This window comes from Cyrtonyx montezumae, unplaced genomic scaffold (assembly GCF_038088225.1).
Source record: "Cyrtonyx montezumae isolate F1298 unplaced genomic scaffold, pur_monq_1.0 scaffold_11, whole genome shotgun sequence".
Classification (NCBI taxonomy): Eukaryota; Metazoa; Chordata; class Aves; order Galliformes; family Odontophoridae; genus Cyrtonyx; species Cyrtonyx montezumae.
The window spans coordinates 2,658,672-2,679,095 of record NW_027071837.1 but is presented as its reverse complement, the minus strand read 5'-3'; the positions used below and the strand labels follow the sequence as shown (position 1 = coordinate 2,679,095).

The window sequence follows — 20,424 nt, the reverse complement described above, 5'->3', positions numbered from 1 at the left end:
TAAACACTAATTTATCCAACTTGTTGTTGAGGTAATTACAATTTAAGCACAGGAAAGCTCAGAACAGTGGATGTAGCATGTCTCTGCTCGATGATGCTCGATTCATTTCTCCAGTCTCCCACTACCAAAGTGCCACTGGAGTGGTAAAACTGCAGGCATTGCCCCAGCAATCTGCTGGTGAAATTGCAGTGCCTGTAGCTTTTTGGGTAAGTAGAATATAAGGCAACATTCATAGACATATCACACAATGAGAACTCCTTTCCCCTTCATGATTTAATGCCTCTATTTTTCACCCACTGTGAGCAGCCTGGATAATTCTCCCCCTTCTACCCTCCCAGAATAATCAGAGTTATTGGACTTTTGTCACTGCTAGGCACTTTTCCACTTACTGGCACCCAAATAATCTTGGGCCCCCTTGCCCAGCCTTTTGCAAACTGTTCTCTTTTTAGCAATTTTAAGCAAAAAATTCAGCTCCAAGCTCATGTGACTGTTAAAGATCCACTGGTGTGCTTGTTTAATGGGCAAACATGCCTTGCTGCATTGATTGTCTGTCTCAGATAGACTTAAAAATCACTTACCTGAGGAAACTCCATCTCTGTGTTGTTCTGGGGTTGCAGCATCCCTGCACAGCCAAGAGGGTATGACACGTCACAGGTACTTGTCAGATCCTGACAGCTCCAGAGCATGAGCTTGAGTGTGGGTCAAAGCAAAAAGCAGAACTTAAAGAAAGATGAAAGGGGCAGAACAGTCAATAGCAACTTCACAGTTAGACACAAAGAAATAAAGGCATATTTTGTTACAGGCAACTTAGAAGCATAGAATCGTTGGAGGTGGAAGGGACTCTTAAAGGCCACCTGATCCAACTCCCTGCACTGAGCTGGGATACCCACAGCTCCATCAGGTGCTCAGAGCCCCATCCCCTGACCTTGGGTGTCTGCAGGGATGGGGCACCACCACCTCTCTGGTCAACCACTGCCTCACCACTCTTACTGGAAAAATCTTCTTCCTTACATCCAATCTGAATTTCCCCTCTTTTAGTTCGAAACCATTGCCCCTTGTCCTATCACAACAGACCCTGCTACAGTCTGCCCCTTCTTTCTTAGAGCCCCTGTAGGTACTGACAGGCTGCTCTCAGCCCTACCCAGAGCCTTCCCCTCTGCAGGCTGCACAGCCCCAGCTCTGTTTGTCCTCGCAGGGAGGTGCTCCATCCCTGGGATCATTTGTGTGGCCCTCCTCTGGATGTGCTCCAACAGGTCCATATCTCTCCTGTACTGAGGAACACCACGTCTGGACGCAGTGCTCCAGGTGAGGTCTCCCAACACAGAGCAGAGGGGCAGATTCCCTCACTCGCCCTGCTGGTCTCATTGCTTTGGATGCAGCCCAGGATACAGTTGTCTTTCTGGGCTGTGAGGGCACGTTGCAGGCTTGTGTCTAGCTGCCATCCACCAGTACCCCCCAGTTTCCCCAGTGCACTTCCATTAACGCTGCCAAAGGCTTGGCAATCTTTGGGAGCTCCTTCCCAGAAAGGAGTTACTGACAATTTTCTTCGCCCAGAAAGAAATGGAGACAAAGCCAGGTGCAGTTCTCAGCTCAGCATACCGTGACCCAAGGAGGAAACGTGCCCAAGAGACATCTGCATCCTTCTCACATGACAGATGCTACATTTTGAACACCAAGTTACCACCATTTGCCTGCAAGAACACCAAGCACGCTTAATTACCTCAAAACTAAATAATACTTCTGAAAAGCTACTGCTGTTTGCTTTTCTTCTATAAGGAACACAAAAAGCAAAAATAAACAAAAGACAGCACTGTACCTGAGCCAAGATGTGAGCACGGACCCAGAGCCCACAGCAGGTAATCCTGAGGCACCACTATGGATAATGGCTACAGTTCAGGACGAGCAAAGCTGCTGCAAGAGCAGGGTGATGATGTGTACGGTTAACAGAATAAATAATGCCAAATAGTATTGTAGCTGAGATATTTTACAGATGGTATAGTTAGAAAGATTACTGCAATGGAAAGAGACAATCAAAATAAAGGAAAATGCTCACCTGTATCCTAGGCTCATGGTAGGAAACTCCAAAGGAGCAATCTCCAGCAAGAGATCCTTCCCTAGTGGTGGTCAGCCCTTAAATGGGGTCTAGTCAGACTCCACTCCTCCTGATCACACAGGTGCATTGCCTTCACCTTTGCTCCTGTGGCTGACTCAGTGCTCACCTCAGGTGATCAATCAGTGGTGCAGGCCATGATTCAACAGTTCCCATACTCAGTGGTTAACGAAACACTTCAAACAGAAGTAATTTTAAAAGCATCATTTGTAACAGATATTCCTGGGGGAAGGAAGGAGAAGAGGGGGAATACTGCTGTTTCTCAGCACTATTTTCTTCAGCACAGCTTGGTGGTAGAAATGCTGGGTTATCTGCACTAATTTCTGTGGTTAAAACAAGCACGGGCTGTGCTCTGAGAGAAACAAAGTTCATTATCTCCATGTTTTGCCTTTATTTTAATTTTGGTCAGGCATATTTTTGACCAGAAAATGTTTTAATTGGTGAGAGAGGAAAGAAAGAGAGGGCATGTTCATTTATTTATTTTCTGACAGATCACGAAAATGAAAAAAAATAATAATTAGGAGTGATTAAACCAACAAACTTTCTTTAATAAATTAATAGCAGCATCACAAAACCCTGATGTGAATGACCCAAAGGAAGTTGGGTAAGAGACAGTGTTTAATCATTCCCAAAAACGTTATCAGCCCCTGGTGGGGAGATAATGCAGGCTGTAAGGCAGTCCCCTTGTCTGGTTATCTGGAGAAGGAACATCCATCAGAACGGCTCCAGCTGAGTGGCAACACCTGACATATTTACAGTCCTAGTGCTGAATTATTTTTAAAAACATTTATAAAAATTCAGTAAATTCTCAGTTCAGTTCTCATTATTTACATCCAAATAGAGTGGGTTCCCTTTTCACCCATACAACAGAACTGGCAAAGGTAAGATGTGAAGGCTCCTACGCAAAGAGAACGCCTTTGTGTGGTGCAACAAGTTGGAGGATGCTGTGGCAAATGAGCTATTCACACCTGTGCTAGAAGCTACTGTAATTCAACTTATTGCTAAATGCTTTCTAAGTCTGATGGCTTTTATATATATATATGTATATATATGTACATGCACATATATACACACAGACATATACATGGCTGCAAAAGATGAGCGATGATTTCACGCAAGGAAAAAACTAAAAACAGAACTTTAAAAGCAACGTGATCTTTCTGATTTTTCTGTACCACTTCAGATATTCAAATCTGACACAGAACAAAGGGCACTCATTGAAGGCACAAGTTTGTGTCTCAAAAGCCAGTGCTTTTCCTGCAGGTTACAGAACTATTTTTGGACAGGCAGGTGCATTCCCAAGCATTCAAGCAGCATCAGCAGACCAGCACACACACTATGCTCCTCACGCTGATACCTCACCTGCCTGCATGGAAGTACTACAGATCTCACAAAGGAGGGAATGAAGGACAAGAGAGGACCACCAGCTTCACTGATTCAAGCTAGAAGCAAACCAGCAGCAGATGTGAGCTGTCTCAGCCAGGTTGTTGGTGTGCATAGCAAAACAGCAGCACTACACTGCACCAGTGTGCTTTCAGAATTTTGTGTTTCTCCTTCCCTTGGGTTTTGGAGGGATAACCACAGCAAGCTTAGAGTGCAAGCAGTTCACATCAATAAAATGCAACTGATCTGTGCCTCGTGTAAGCTTTTTGTTCTAAGGAATTTCACCACAGAGGCTGTGAGCAGTGCTAACTACATCCGTGTTAGATGGATGACTGCAGCGTTTGTTTATTAGTTAATGAAGATATAAAAACATTACGGGTTAGATCTGGCATCACACAGCACTCTGCACAAGGCAAATTGCACGAGAAGCATCGCCCAGAGGCACTGTGCCAGGGGGACGTGGTGGTGCCTTTCAGGGTTTGTCTACACAGGAACACAGAGGGAAATTAATTCAAATTAATTATGGTGTGAATTAAAAGCAGATTAGTTCAATTGCAGTAAAACACGATGTGGATGTTTTCATTAAGATAAAAGTGGCTTTAACATAATATAGGATAATTTACTTTGGGAGTGAAATGGAGTAAATCAAACTGAACAGATAATCCAGATTAATCTTCCTTGTAGATCTGTTCCAGGTCATAATTCCTTCAGTGCTTCCTTCCTATCCCTGGTCATAGTTTGTTCTTGGACCTATAGCAAACTATTCCAGGCATGCACCCTGTCCAGCTCTGCACACCCCTCCTGAGACTGAGGAAAAAAAAGGATCCTCATTTATGCCTCTATCCTGAGCATCCCCTGTGAAGGAGCATCCCACACCCCACAGCCTCTCAGCCTCTGCCACAAGCACAGCACATTCTGCTCTGCACACAAAGCACTGTTTTACCCCAACACTGCAGATCCTTGGGTTTGGAAAAACAAAAGAAAATGCAAGACAAGCTAAAGACTGAAGGGGTGAGGGAATGGAGAAGGCGAGCTCTCACGAAGCCAGAGTGCTCCTCTCCAGGTCAACCAATGACCTGATCATCCAGGCGGTCTCTGAAGGCAGTGCCATCCATGCTGAGCACTGCTTCCCCCATCCCGGAGCAGATGGTTGTCTGCAAGAATGAGGGGGTGGGAGATTTTATAAATCTGACACCCTCCATTTTTAAAATGGCCAAAGCAGATAACAAGTTGGCCCTCTTTCTCACGCTTCTTCTCCGAGCATGCGAGCGATCCCAAAACCACACTGGAAATGCATTCCCAACCTAGGATCAAACAAGTGAATGGAGAGGAAGCAGCAGGATGGTCCCTAGAAGTGAAATATTGCCCCAGGATGCAAGCGAGCCACGACCCTTACCACGACACATCTGGCCAGCTGCCTACAGCTCTTGTGCTGTCTCTGCCAGGTTTCTGTACACTCTTTACACGGCACAAATCGGGGTGAGGATTTAAAGTATATATTTACTGTCAACTTGAAAAAGAAAGTTTTACTGACCAAGTCTAATAGCGTGTATTTGATATATAACTATTAACGTGCCATTCTGGACTCCAGCAAATGCCACCTGAGATAAATATTCAGCATTTTTGTTCATGCACTGGAAGAAGAATTCAAACATTTTGTCCATGACAGATGCAAAGTAACTAGTTCTGATCTAGTATTAACAGTAAATATAGAACCTTAAACTTCACTGCAGTATATTAATATATATGATTTTGAGTACTCGACTGGAAAGACAAATCTTTTTTCTTTTTCTTTTTTCCTTAAAAAAAAAAATCTTTGTTCAGAATGCAGTATTTACATTGTCCTTTGACCAACACTTACATTTTTATACAATATATTTTGGCCACAGACAGACTGTAGCCGAAGGCTGTGTGAGCCACCTTTACACACAGCTCACTCTCTCGCTTACAACGTTACAGCTGTTTATGGAGAGCTCTGAAGTCCCTGGTTGCATTTCAAGGCCCTCCTCAGCTTCATCCAGTTCCATGCTGTTGAGTTCATTGCCATTTCGATAACTCGTTAAAGTCAGATCTTTCCCGTATAAAGCTGTTGAAGCAACATTCAGACACTGATTCTGTCGCAGTGCTGATTTTTTGCTGGTCTTGTATTGGCAGCGGATGTAACTGGAGAAAGCCCTGCGGTAGGTTTTATTAAAGAGTGTGTATACAAGGGGATTAACCCCCGAGCAAACATACCCCACCCACACAAACACGTCGAGGAGTTCGCTCAGAAGGTCTTTATCGCAGGCTTCCTTGCAAAGGACGGACATGACGTTAGTGATGAAAAATGGGCACCACATGATGAGAAACAAAAAGAAGACGATGCCCAGGACCTTGGAGGCTCTTCGCTCATTGTTGATGGACTGCATAGTTCCTTTCCGAAACAGCACTGCCTCCTTACTCACGGGAGAGTTCAAATGCGATGCCCCTTCGTGATTGTGAAGCATTGAAATGTGCTCTGTGTTGTTTTCTTTCTTGAGGCAGTTCACGCTGCTCCTCCTCTGCTTGGGTACCTCTCCGCACATGAACACTGTGGCCTGCCTCTGCAGCACTTGCACGGTCAGGCAGTATGTGATCACCATGATGATGAGAGGGATGAAGAATGCCATAAAAGACCCAATGAGGACAAAGTTCTCATCGTTGAGGACGCAGGTCCCATTTATGAACACTCTGGAGTCATCCTGCAAACCAATGACTGGAATGGGCATAGATATCCCTAGAAGAACAGGAACAAAAAGGAGGTGGTTATCAGGACTGACAGGGCTCCAAAGAGAGAGCACAGAAGGTGCAAATCCTGCATGCATTTCGCCCACAGCCTAAGGCTGTCTGAAAGAAAAGTTATTACTTCCACATGGAAAGTAAAACCTCACGTAACAATACACCACAGAGTGCAGCTCCAGGGCACGAGCGCCCTTCACTGGGAACAACTACAACTTCGCTGTGCTCCACAGCAACACCAACACAATTGCTTTGTCAAGCACTTTTCCTAGTCTGATGTGTGACTTGTTGGTGTAGAAAAGACAAGTCGTTCCACTTCTGTGTCACAGCTGGCTGCCACTCTGGGGCCTTCTGAGATCACAGGCACAGAGTAGATATTAGTGAATGCTACAAAAGAAAATGATCAAAATGCAAAAGAATGAAGAAGTGGAAGCACGTTTGTTTAAGACATTAAACTAATCCTGATAGAGAAATGGCCACTTTTACTATGGCAACATGGACATCTGGAAGAAAAGCTCCTGGCCTTCTGAGTCCTTATCAACTATCTTGGTGCAAGCCTAACCCTAACCCTGCAAGTCCTACCTGCCCAGGTGTTCATCCACAAGCAACACAAAACTGATAAGTATCACAAGCAATCCTACTTCAGTTCCTACTGAAGGCAATTATGTGGTCAAACGAAAAGTCTGTGGCACACATCTGCCAATTCTCATCCCTGTATAGTGACTGAATATAGGGCTGAAAGCTGGAGCTGCAGATATCATAGGTAGAAAAGTTGCAATCAGAATGGTAATGGGATTGATGTGACAGTCCGAAATCAGAGCTCTGGTCACAGACCTTCTGGCTGATAGGAAGGAAACTTTAAATTAAATTATTATTAATTAAACAATTATACTAACTGCCGATCACAGCTCGCAGCTACTCGCAGGCACTGAGAAGACTAATAAAACTCGGGAATCATCACACTTGCTGGGGCAGTTTCTTTTCTAATCTGGTCACGAACTTAACGGTAGGGAAATGAGATAAGACCATCATGGCTCACTCAGCCCTGCCTCGTGTCTTTGGCAATCAACAGATGTTTAGGGCCATGGTACAAAATGGAGCAGCACTTGGCATTAGAGCTTAGAAAATTCCACAGCCAAAGCTGTAGACACGCTTTCTTCTTTCAAAATAAGCTTTCAGAGATCTGCCTTCTGGGAACTCTCGATCCCATTTGTGCCTTCACAATGTGTAGTGGCAATCAGTTCCACAACTTCCCTGCTTGCCATGTGAGAAAACGATGGCTGGCTCATTCTAAACTCACTCCTGATAATTTCCTTTCACTCCTCACAGTTTCTCTTCCATGAGAAATGGTGAAAATCACTCTCTGGTCACCTTTTCCACTCCCTCAGTGATTTTATAGACCTGTATCATCTCTACCTTCTAACAACTCTTTTAGAAGTGAAGAATGCTTTCCTATTACTCTATCCTCACGCCATACCCATTTCATGCCTTTGATTATCTTTCTCCATTTCTTTATAAATTCCTCTCTGTCCTTTCAAAGGAGCAGGAGAACGGCTCTTGTTCCCCCCATTGTTTGCCCCATAGCTCCTGCCTGCCCGTAGGCTCTCCTTATGCACACATATCTGTAGGGCTGGACATGCTCTTCCTTCTCCCCAGCAATAACCAAGGTCTCTGCTGTGCCTGGATGGCTTTTTTTGAATAGCTGTGAACACCACATGTCTTAGAGCTAATCCTCTGGGAACCAGAATTTCTAAAGAGAGAGAGTAACGTGCTAAAGATATTAACCAGGGCATTTTTCCCATTCCAGCTAAGTGTTTTCCAAGATTCTGAAGAATACATCTGCAATCTGTCGTTACCATATAATTACATTTGCCAGTAAGTTAGTGAAGGAATTTCTTCTCGAAAAGTAATGAACATAAATGCCTCCTGTGATTATAGCATGAGCTCCTTTAACCCAAGTGATAATTCTGCTAATGTTTATCAGCTTACCCTTGGCAAGGTGCTTGCTTCCTCTCTAATATATCTTTCAACTTGCTTGTGCCAAGTCTGTGACTGAAAAAACCTTCAGCCAATCATGCCACTAACTCTTTATTGTTAAATACATCTTTCTAATGCTCCATCAAATACCAGACATCCCCAAAACAGTGGGAGGTGGACCAAACAGCCTTTGTGCAAAGAAGAAATCTGATTTAAATCAATGACATTATGCTGGGGTTGTATTCACATGGGTAACTTTATACTTCAGAGTCTTGTAAAACACATATTCCTTGAAGCGAACCACAGAACAGAATTGAAGCTTATTCAGGAAGAACTCATCATGGAATTTAGTGTTATTGCTTTCACCAAAGGAAAGGAGATGAGGTTTCAGGACACCCTCATGGTCACACACATAAAGCACACTCAGGAAGAATAAGCTAGTTCTGGAATATGATGAGTATATACAAGTCAGGAGTGCTGATGGCAGTCTAGATCTCTGTGTGAGCATGAGATTTCCCAGCACTGACCACAGGGAACAAGAAAGTAGCTACTGTAATGGGAAAATGCCTGCTACCACTCTCATAACAAAGTGGGATTTAAAACTGAGAAAGCACAGGAAAGAGAGAGCACCAAGTCCTTGCTTGCTCCTTCCTCCCATCCAGGAAAATCCCATAACTTAACAGCAGGAGGAGGAAAGATGCCCTCCAAGGAGCTTGCCAATATGCATTCACTCAGCTGCCAGCTATCCCAGAGCACTGCTGATGAACAGGCAGCATTCATCTCATCTCAAATGCCTCACACTTCTCCTGTGCAGCTCGCTTCATTACAGCAGGTACGTGATCATAGCTCCATAAAGCAAATTCTTTAATATGAGCCTTATCACTGACCCACTTCACAATCTATCCCCAGGGAGAACTGAGTCTGTCGTGCAATGTGAGCAACTCTACACCCCCAGCAGAAAGAATCGAAGGGCTGTGGGTTTCAGACACCCCGGGGAGGCTTCCTTCAGTGGGAGGGTTCCTGCAACACCCCAGCTGCCACAATCCTGAATGCACAGACCTCTCCTTGCAGCCACAGCTCACAGCCTGACCTTGATTTTAAGAGCTTACCCCAATGGCTGTGTGTATCAGTAAGCATCCCTGTGGCATCTGAATGAGGGTAAGCAGGAGTCCCTGCCTTATTTCAATTCAGCTGTTGGAATGAGCACGGAGAAGGCATTCAACTCCTTTTGACCCAAATAACCCACGGTACTGACACTGTGGCTGTCACTGCTCACAGTTTAAGTTTGTCATCTTCAGAGCCATCTTCTCAAGCCAGCAGAGCAGCTCATCAAACAGGGCCAAGATAATGCCACGGACACAGAGGAACAGATGCTCTTCACAGATTCCCAATTAATAAAACAAAACCCAAATGATTACAAATATGGCTTTGTAAAACGTTTCCCAGCTTGCTCCAGAAAAAGCCAGGTAAGAAGTCCAAGTGTACAACTGACAGTCACAAAATGTAGGAGTAAATGAGGAGTAAATGTAGGGGTAAAATGTGTTTGTATTTAATATCTTGTTTTCTTCCATGAAAGCCTATGAGACTGATAGAGATTACTGGAAAGGTGGAGTTTTTAATGTTTTTTTTCCCACTAAGAAAGGAAATAATTCTCATTCTGTTTCACAACATTCTTGTACAAGAAGAGACTTGATTTCCTTCAAGGACAACAACCTCAATAAAGGAAACATGAGCCCGCATGCATGTTTACTTTGTCTTTCCACATGTGGGTTTCTCAGTGTTGAACACAAGAGGGGTCCTGTTTCACTGCTGGTACCTGGGGGTCCCTGGGAGCCTTTCTGGTGTCAGCACTGGACCCAGAGTCTGCTGTGACTGACGGAGAGGGCTCTGCTAATGCAGGTGGGCTTTGGGCCTCACCATCACCCTCCTGGCATTTGTACATGATAAAAAGATGAAGCAGAGAGAAAGAGCTGTGTGCCAGGCACGCAGCCTACGGCTGCCACAAAAGCTGTCTGTGCTGCAAAGGCAAGAACACGGCTGTCCATGCTAAATGCTGCACGTTTAAATCCGTTTCTTTGCTCTCATACTTATTAGTAGGTTGACCTGAATGTTAACAGCTGCTGTAACTGTGCATTAGTGTTAAAGGACTGACTCTCCAAAGACTCTCAGAAAAGAGAAAACTAAAACAATTCTGTTTGGTTTCTTAACAGAAGTGCCTTGCAAAATGCCTGCACGTTTCTCTAATAATAGCTAGCAGACAGTGAGCAGCACAAACCCCAGCAGACAGCAGCCTCTTGACTTGCATTAAGAAAGAAAAGGCACTGGTTTCAGGAAGCGAGCTTTTCAGCAGCAAATTGAAGGATGACATCTTCTGAAGCATTCAAACACGTAACGCTTCCATATTCCCCATGTGTCAGCAGACTAATTGCAGTGCATTTCATGTGCTAATGCAGTAACAATGCAGCTCCAGGGATGGATTAGGTCTGGTTTCATCGAAGTGTTCTAACAGAACAACGGTGCCAGCCCTGTGTCGGTTTAAAGGCAAAGATAAAAGAGGGCAGAACTTTGAAGGATCTCCCTGCCTGCAACGAGCACAACTGCAAACAGAGGAACGCAATTACTGCCTGTGCCTGAGCAAGCTGCTGACCTTTGCTTAAACCTTGTGAGAGCACTGAACAACCCAAGCCCAGAAGGAAAACTAGCAAATGCCAGTAGAAGACAAAAGAAATAAATGATTCTCCCACCCGCTCCTCTATTTTGCTAAATTACTTCTCTTGCTTTGCTTGTTTCCTAAAATCACACAGCGATGCCCGACCTCATGCCCAGGAGCAGTAACCTCAAGTTGGAGACAGCATTATTTCCCTTGCCCCCAGGAACAGATCTACTGGGATGGATTAATCCACCTTCTGCACAAAACACAGACTGTCACCGCCTGCTACTCTCCATGGTAAAATATTTCACTGATGCTTGATGACAAAATCAAACTAATTTCAGCACCCATGACAGAAATGCCAAGGCAGTTCCCTTGCAACAAACTCAGCTACAACCACTTCATCTGAGATAAGTATTTACTGATCCTTGCGGCACAGATCTTTCAGGCTTCTATAAATAAATCTCAATAAAGCAATGAAGAGGTATGAAAGTTAAATGGGGATGCAAAGCTACTTTTTAGAATGGTTTATTATATACACAAACCTGGGATATCTACCTGAAACCAAAACTATACCGGAGAAGAATGAAGAGAAAGAAGTTCAGCTCTAATGCAAATCACACCATTTTATACCATAACTGAGCAGCACCTTTTTTTTTTAACAGAGCTGCCCATTCTCCCACACTGCAGTTTAGAAGTGGTACTAAGGGATATGGTTTAGTGGGGAAGTATCAGTGGCAGGCGGATGGTTGGATTGGAGGATCTTGGAGGTCTTTTCCAATCTTGGTTATTCTATGACTGTATTTCTTCAGTGTTAATTTAATCCTCTTTCCTGTATCGTGAGGTGTGCATGTAGGGTCTGACTGCCTCATCACTCCTGCTGAGAGCTGCATGAAGATCTCCTCTCTCTCTCTCTCTTTAATCTAATAGGAAATATGGCCCAAGGTCACCTGTCTCAGGGCAGGATAAGGGAGTCCAGAACACGTTTTAGTGTAAACCTTTCCACCTGCAACAGTGCAAAGCCCGAAGCCAGGAAACATCCCAATTCTGCCAGCAAGCTCACCGCAATGATTTATGTTCATTTTCAATGGTGTGGTTATTTCCATTGCCTACATTTCTACCTGCAGCTTCTGCAGAGTGCTATCTGTCACAAAAGCCCCATTCACAAGGAGCCCACTTTTCTCCACCCAGGCCCAGAATGTCACTTGGTTTCCATTTGCTCAGACACAGGGCAGCTGACTGTGACGCACTTTAGAGGTAGAACAAAGAGGACATTGGAACAGATCCATTTGTGAAGCAACTGCCAAGAGACAGGAGGACCTCTCGTGTTCCTCTGCTTAAAAACCCAGTCATGAGTTTCGGCTTGTGCAACCTGCCAAATTCATAGCTCAATGATCAAAGAACCTCTATCATATATTTTGCTGCCAGCATTAACATTTTAGGAAAATGGAATGCAAAACTCCTATAGTCAGAGAGATGACACGCTTTTTCCTTCTGATTTTAAATTCTGATTGAGGAGCAGAATTCAGGATTCTTTACTTGGGATATATTTAAAAGTTTCTTTGGTCCAACTGAAGGAGGAATTGGGAAATACAAACTGACTGGCCTGCACTTTGTTCTGCTTTGGATTTGGTACTTGATTTTGTGCAGTGATGCACAGATTATTTTGTGATACTGAAACTAAAGGGGGGTGAATTTGCTCAACCCGTTTCATCCTCCTGAGAATGGTGTCAGTTTTCATCAGGCCTTAACAAGTGATAGGTGGGGAGGAACTGGAGGATAACAAACCTTAGGTGGGTTCTTCTCTTTCATTTCATGTTCAGTTGATTCCTTTGTCTGTTACAGTAAAAACAGTTATGCTATATAAGCTGGAGATGTACCAAGAATGTTTTTCTTTCCCCATTAATGCAATCTCACAGAGAAAGCCTGAGTACATGGCTAAATGTTATCACTTGTATTGGGGAGGACAGAAAACCAACAGTATTTTAGTGCCCTGCTGCTCCACAGCCTGAACAGAATTATTGATTCTGCCTTTATTTTTGAAGAAAAGGAATGCAAGCAAAGACTACCATGGGTCAGTTGTATCTACAGCAAAAGAGATGAGCAAAACATCATCAAAATCCAGACAGTGCAGACATCCACTGAGAGACTGCTCACAGCTTCTTCCTAAAGGCCTTTGGATGCTGGGGATTGAATGCAGCACCCAGTGTCTCACTCATGGCTGAGAAGAGAAGTGTCTGAAAAAGAAACGTGCCCTTCCACCTCCCTTCCAAGCTCTTTTCAGATTCTATTGTGAATGCAGACTGTTCAACATCATACAAGACAAGTGGGCAGGCATGAAGCATCCAACTCTACAACAGAACAGAGTCACCTCACCTGTCCTGGTTCAGTATTTTTCCCCTTGAAGAACAGTAGAGCCCACTCCTGATTTCCACCATCCTGAGCCATTCCCCACCCAGTAACTCCAGGAAAAAGCAGCCCTACAACTGCTTTCCATCTATTTGCTCAAGCCCCAGAGCTGCGTGCTAGTCTGCTTACTCAGTGAACTATGCATGAAGTACTCTTCATCTGATTTCATTTGGACCCACCATCCAAATCACAGCTCATCCCTCAAAGTGCTTGTGCAGGCACTACGTTCAGCAGCAAGCTTATCCAAGGATACATCTGCAGCACACAGGCAAAAAATGTGCAAGTTTGCTCCAGCAAGTGGGAGCACAATGGTTTTGTCCCTGTGATTTTGCAATGTACTGCTTGATGCTGCTGACAGATGAACAGGGCCCTGCTGGCTCCTGGCTGCTCACTTGGAATCCCGTTGCAAAGCACTGCATGGGCTTAGAGCTGGCTCTGCCCAAGGAAGGGTCTTGCACAGGAGGCTGTCGGCATGCAAATGCTCATGCACTGAATTTACCCCCCTTCCTTCCTACCCCAGAATGAATTGATTAAATCCAATGAAATTTCACTGTGGATTGCATTACCTAGAGGAACCATAGCAGGCCTGTACCACGCAAAAAAAATGTGTTTCTAACATATTCTCGTTATACTCATGAAGAGAGAAATTATTTCCTCTCTTTTTCACTTGTTTCCATCCACATTTTCCTTGACAAGCCTCTCCAGAAGCAGACCCTGCAGCACCCAGACAGCAAGGATCACACTACAACTGGAAAGCAAAAACCAGAAGTTTAAGCACCTGAAACATTATTTTTCTTGAAATACCACTCAGGAAGTGACAACTGCTTTACAGAAGAAAAGCTGAACATTAAATATTTGTCAGGCTGCTTTTTATTCAAGCAAAAAAAGGCAATGCAACAGAAGGAAGAGGTCATCCAAGCTTTCTGACCTTGCCCCCAATGTCTCTTTTATAGACCACATGGAAATAATTCTGCCCCAGATGTTTTTCTTCAAATAATAAAAATTACTACCATCATCTAGCTATCATTTTTCCTTTTCTTACCTATTTTACTGCTGCTTTATTTACCACCTTTTTTTTTTATCAAGGTAACAACAAATTGTCATCTTTTATGCCTGCTCCTCATTCACCACGACTTCAAACTCTCTAGCTCAGCCCCAGCAACTATCTGACTGTGGCAGAGTGTAATACAGGCTATAAAGCCTGCACTGGAGACAATAAATACCCGGCTGTTAGCTGTCTTCAGATCCATGCTGCCTTACTTAAACTGCAAGAAGTTTAACTGCAGCAACAGCAGCGCAGACCTCATTTGTGTTGGCCGGGTTTTATGTTCAGGTTCTTTGCTAATGCTATTTTCTGCTTTGCTTATGCTGCAGTGTTACAGCTCCATTTGTCTGCGTTACCATTGTTATTGGCACACTGATATGCACACAGAGGCAATGCTTCTGCATGGGAAGTGGTGGGATTCTGGAAAACGACCACCTCCTTTTGGCACCGACACACCACAACGGAAGATTTCCATTTCCCAGTCATCATTTGTTACACTCAGTCATGCAGGCCAGGTAAATTAATTTGAGTACCCCCTTAAAAATCCTAAATGAAAATCGGAGGAAGACTGTTATTCATTAAGACACAGTGAAGATCATGAGCCGCATTGCTTACCTATGGATATGGTCCAAACTGCAGCAATTTTCATAATAGCCTTGGTGCGGGAATTGAAGCGGCTGTGCTCAATGGGATTGCGTATTGCTACATACCGATCAAGAGAGATGGCACAGAGATGCATTATAGATGCAGTTGAAAAGAGCACATCTAGGGAAATCCATATAGGGCACAACTGTTTAGGCAAAGGCCAAGCATAATCTGAAACATAGAGAGAAAAGAAATGAAAGGAAAAAAAAGAAAAGGAAATAATTGGGGAAGCCAGGCCATCATTTCTGAGAGCTTTTGGATATTTTCACTCTGCGGTACCAGAATGGGGCACAAACCCACAGCCAGATCCACACATCTGTTTGCCAGGACTCACTCTGGCAGTAGCTACACATTAATTTGGCAGTGCCTCGAGGTGACCGTTCCCTCTACCATCCTCTTTTGCACCTTTCCCCAAACCTTTTACAAATACTCCATTTAATTATAATTGGTTAATCACAGGCTTTTGATGGATTACATAGTGCTGGGTGTCAGGAACTTTAGTCAGATCCATTTACTCATTAGTTTCTGTCTTCCCAGGAGACAGGTAGCCAAGAGCTCTCCTACAGACAGTCCAACCACCAGCCAACATTCACTACTTCTCTTCAACATTCTCCACGTCAGGTTTCCCTTAAGAACAGAGTGATACTTGCCACCTCACACAGCTGAGGCTGAAGTCTAAAAATTGCCTTGGGAGTATGTATGGGAACTGCTGAGTCACAACCTGAACCACTGAATGAGAACCTGAAGGAAAGATCTGGTCAGCCCTGGGGGCACAGGCGAAGGTGACTCACCTGTGTGACCTCATTTAAGGGTTGAGTGCCACTGAGGAAAAATCTCTTGTTGGAGATCCCTCCTTTGTGGAGTTCCTTCCCTGTGACCCTAGATCTTTGGAGATGGGTGAGCACTCATTTTCCTTCTTTTTTGACACCTTGTTTGTGCTGGTCTCTTTGCTTTTACAACATTTTCAGGGTAGAACTGAGCAGTACTGTTTGGAGGAACAGTAGACCAGTGATCAGAGGGGACTGACAGCCACATCCAACAGCAGCTGAAGCACGGCTTGAGAATAAAAGTGACCCAGCAAGATCCTCAGGGGGCACCAGTATTTCAATTAAAGCTCAGAGAAAATTGATTTTTTGGATGATACTCCCGTGTGCTAATGCCCAGAACGGATTGCATGAGATCAGTGGTGTGTCCTTGCCAATCCTTGTGCTTCTAACACACATAGCAAAATAAATCAACAGCATCTACAGCAGCTGGAAACATGAGAGACTTCGTCATAATTGCATAATGTGGTATTATTGTATCTTCATTCAGAACACAGATATCTAAAGCAATCTTGAAGTCTACCCCGAGGACCAGTGATGTCACTCTGCAGAACCAATGTTACAGTAAGAAAACTGCTGTTCCATGTTACCAATCCCAAATGGAAAGAAGGAAATATTAGGTTCAGAAGGCATATTTTGAAACAAATGACTCAGACAAAGAAAGACCCATATTATCTCACATGCAAAAACACGAGATGAACAGAACCAGAGGAAATGATTATGAGTTGTCCTGGCAGAGCAGAACAGATCGAATGCATGAGCTCCCTTTAGCACTGGGAAATCCACAGGACTGCTGAGTAACTCACAGAACCCACAGCAGAAGAGCTCAGGCCTGGAGAAATATACCTGTTCTTCCAGCAAGTCTGCACCACTCTTGCTAGAAGGACTGGCATTGCATGGGTATGAAGCAGCAAGCATTTAATCACTGATCCTTCCCAAAGGAAACTAAGTGCTGTGCAGCTGGAGCCTCTTTAGCACCTCTGCTCTAAAGATCAATTGAGCTTGGTTAAATTATGACTTCATGAAGCTATGATCAAATTCCAAGCCTCCTGCTCTCCGTTGGAATAGCTGAGGACATCATTGCCATTAACCTGCGATTTTCAGGACTTTAGGTAAACACATGCTTAATTTGCTGCTTTTATCAGTGATGTCCTTTGAATTCCAGTTGTGCTCCCTGTGAGCAGCAGGAGGCTCTCGGGGCCCATGCTGCTGCAGCACTTCAGTGAATGCTCCAGAGGAGAGCAAGCTTCATCTCCTGCAGGTGGTACAGGTGCTCCAGTACATCCTGGGCTTTTGCTGCCAGCCCAATCTAAAATGCATTCAGTCCCCCTTCCTGCTTTTCCATCTGAGTTGAAGAAAAGCACTGGGGAATGTGCTGTGATGGACGGAGCGGTGGTGGGGAACACACATGGGGTGAATGTGGCTGTGCAGCAGTCTCTGCTCAGAGGGATGCCAGTAGGATGGCTGGGTCTCCACACCAAGCAGGTGGCCAGAACACCTCCAGCATCTTCAGAAGGCCACAGGCTGCCCTGTGTGTGGGAGCATCACTGCAGTGGGCACCTTCTGATTCTTGACATTTACCAGACCTGGAAAAGGTTTCTACAGCAACCACCTTTCCAGCATTGCTGGATATCAACAGCCTCTGCTCCTTCCTCCTTTCAGCTAGCTGAACACTTCCCAGAGCTGATTCCCACTGGAACTACTTCTGCTGTTGCTGCGGAGTGGGCAACGACACTATACCCAAAGAATTTACAGGAGCAAAAGCAGCTGTAAGCATTCATACTCATGGGGAGAGCTGAGGTGCTCTGCTGTCAGCCCTGGCACAGCAGGAACCACTGCCTGCCCCAGAACTGAGCCCTTTCTCACACACAGCTGCAAACACAATGAGAGCAATGCTGCCTGGTGTAAGCACCCGGGCAAGCTGTCAGGATGTGTGTAAGATGAAGGTGATCTGAGAGCTAATCCTTTCAGTCTGCAGCATCCCAAGGCACTCTGTTACACTTCTGGCTGAAAAGGCAGTTCAGTGAGGAGACGTTTTACTTTCCCAGGAAGTTTCCTAAAATGATCTGCAATAATAAATTGCCACTCTGGAAATGTGTAGAATGGCAGCTTGTCGTGCATGATTACACCTTGATGTGAAGGGCAGAATATAATATCCTATCTCAGAATGGAGTTACTTCCATGCAAGCACGGTGCCTGCGTTTGAAGAACACCTACACAGCGTGTGAAGCCAGCAATCTGAGCCAAGAGAAAAAATGTTGATGCTATTTCTGTTAAAATAAACGTACAAAACACAGGGAATGCACCCCGTGACTGAGTCAAGAAGCAAACAAAGATTGAATAAAGCAGTTCTATTAACAATTATACATTTAAAACAATCTTATCCTCAGAAATGCTCTATCTACAGAAGGTAACATTTCTCTAATTAGTTCTATTCTCTCTCATTTCATACACAAATGATAGAAATTACCATATATTTAGAATTGCAGAGTACTGTGTGCAATGAATTCTTGGACCCCAGCTCTTCTAAGCTTTAGTAAGTGCATCTCCAATTGAAAGCATGCATCTCAGTCTAAATTTCTCTCTGGAAAGAATGAAACAGTACTAAGCACTTGGATAGCAACACCTGAATTCTTTGGAAGAAACTCTGATTTCTGTGCTTTGAATTAATCTACGCCATTGAAATCAGTCTAAGATTAAATGCATTGGCTGCTAAATCCAAGAGGAGTGCTGAAGGAAATTAGATGAATCCAGCAGGCCAGAACAAAATGAGATGTTTCTTCACCTACTGCACGAACCAACTGCAGATTTTTTCACCTCCAGACATTTTATGGATGCTAGAAGTTTTCACTGGACAAATTTGTAGAGAACAGTGTATAGAAGGCTATTGCAGTGATACTGATTCTAGATCAGAGGTTCTGGCTCTGATTAGGATAAAAAACTCAATGTGTGAAATCCTATAATCCTATCCTATGTATCATATATATCCTACATAACCTATCTTCAGCTCCCAGCACTGAAGAGCATCTCATGGAACCCAAGTGGCCGAGGTTCCTCATCTCCTAAGAAACATGGCTCAAAAGACTCATACTGAACCAGAAGTCATGGTAAAATCCCATGGTGTGGGTTTTTTATCTACCTCCCACAACTTCAATGAGCTGAAAAAGGAATCCGCAGCTCCCGTGTGTCACCAAACAGCTGAGATGGCAATAAATGTTGGCAGCAAAGTACAGAAAATCAAAAGCATTTTGGCAAAGTTGTAGACCATCTCTGTCTACAGCTTAATTTGCTGTCAGATGAGAGCGCTCTTAATTTTTCTGTGCTTTCCATCAAGAAAGATGGCAGCAATTAAATGTAATCACTTTTGTCAGAGGTTTTATATGTATGGGTTCAAAGTGTTGTTTAACATCGTTGTTGTGGTCATTGTGTCAGTCCCTGCAGGAGAGTCAAAATTAGAGCCACTGCAGCAGGAGGGGACTGAACGATCCAAAACGCAACACATGAGAGCAACATCAAATATGTGCAGTGATAAAACAGAATCACTCCAGGCTGCAGGAGAATGGCTGAACCAGAAAAAAAAGCTTTTGAACCTGTGGATGAAACGGTTGTGGGATTGCAAAATAGACTGAAGCTGATACGAAGCCCCCTCCTCCTCCCCAAAGGCTCCGATATGATCTCATGAGCTTTCCACAGCTCTTTGTGCTGGAGCAGATACCATTTGGCATATGCATACACACACACACACCCCATGCTACAAATGGTCTTGCCCACTCTATTTACATTTAGAAAAGTTGCTGCTGTTTGTACAGACTGACTGCTTTATAGCACAATCTGCCCCAGGATACCTCCAGGGAATACACAGTGCAAGGCTCAGCACAGAGCTGGTCTGATGCTGGGTGACAAAAGACCTGCTTACACCACGATAAAGCAAAGAGTTATATAAAATTCATCACTGCTGCTTCGAAACTTTTTCGTGGCAAACACAGCGAGCTGCAGCAGTCATTGCTTTTCCAGCCATAAACAGGAATTTAGAAAAGGCTTCAAAAAAATTTATGGTGTTTAGCCAGTGCTTTGTAACTGTTGTGACAGATAAAAAGGGAAAAATACCCTTCAAAATCACAGGAAAAAAAAAAAAAGAATAAGGCTCCTGACTGTATTTTTATAAATAAGCATACAAGTATGAGGCATAGATTTATATAGATTTATAGGTTTCATATGCATACACATATATATTGCACACACAGAGAAAAACACATAACCAAGAGGTGAAGAAAAAGAGCTAAAGTTGCTAATCTTTTCAGATACAGCCTCTCTTAATGTTGTTTTTGGCTGTACTAAGACTTAAAAAGTGCTGAATTATTTCTTGTGTTGTGGTTCTGGCACATACTGCCTCACATTAACTACTGGTAGCCTTGAACAAACTGAATTAAAAATGGAAGGAAGTCATTAGGTTTGAACTAAACTCAATAATCCCAGCAGCTCAAAAGGCACAGCCAAAAGCTGCCACTTTCTGGTAGATTCTGTATCTTCCCAAGATTCTCTCACCTGTTGCAGGAAAATACACTATTGTAGGCTGTGGAAAAAAAGCATCCTTTGCCCCATGGACAAGGGGTGGCACTGAGGG

At 43.9% G+C, this 20,424-nt stretch overlaps 1 protein-coding gene across 2 annotated transcripts in view; it reads right to left on the bottom strand.

Moving 5' to 3' along the window:
• Window positions 1-4,895: 4,895 nt before the first annotated feature.
• Window positions 4,896-20,424, bottom strand: part of HTR2C (5-hydroxytryptamine receptor 2C) — a 32,289-nt gene continuing 16,760 nt past the window's right edge. The window contains exons 2-3 of one of the 2 annotated variants that reach the window (XM_065729763.1): window positions 14,947-15,147; window positions 4,896-6,248 (exon numbers count right to left, since the gene is read on the bottom strand). In XM_065729763.1, coding sequence (XP_065585835.1) covers window positions 5,416-6,248; window positions 14,947-15,147 — 1,034 coding nt within the window. In that variant the 3' untranslated portion in view covers window positions 4,896-5,415. The remainder of the gene's footprint in view (window positions 6,249-14,946; window positions 15,148-20,424) is intronic. The other variant, XM_065729764.1, reaches the window with a different exon arrangement.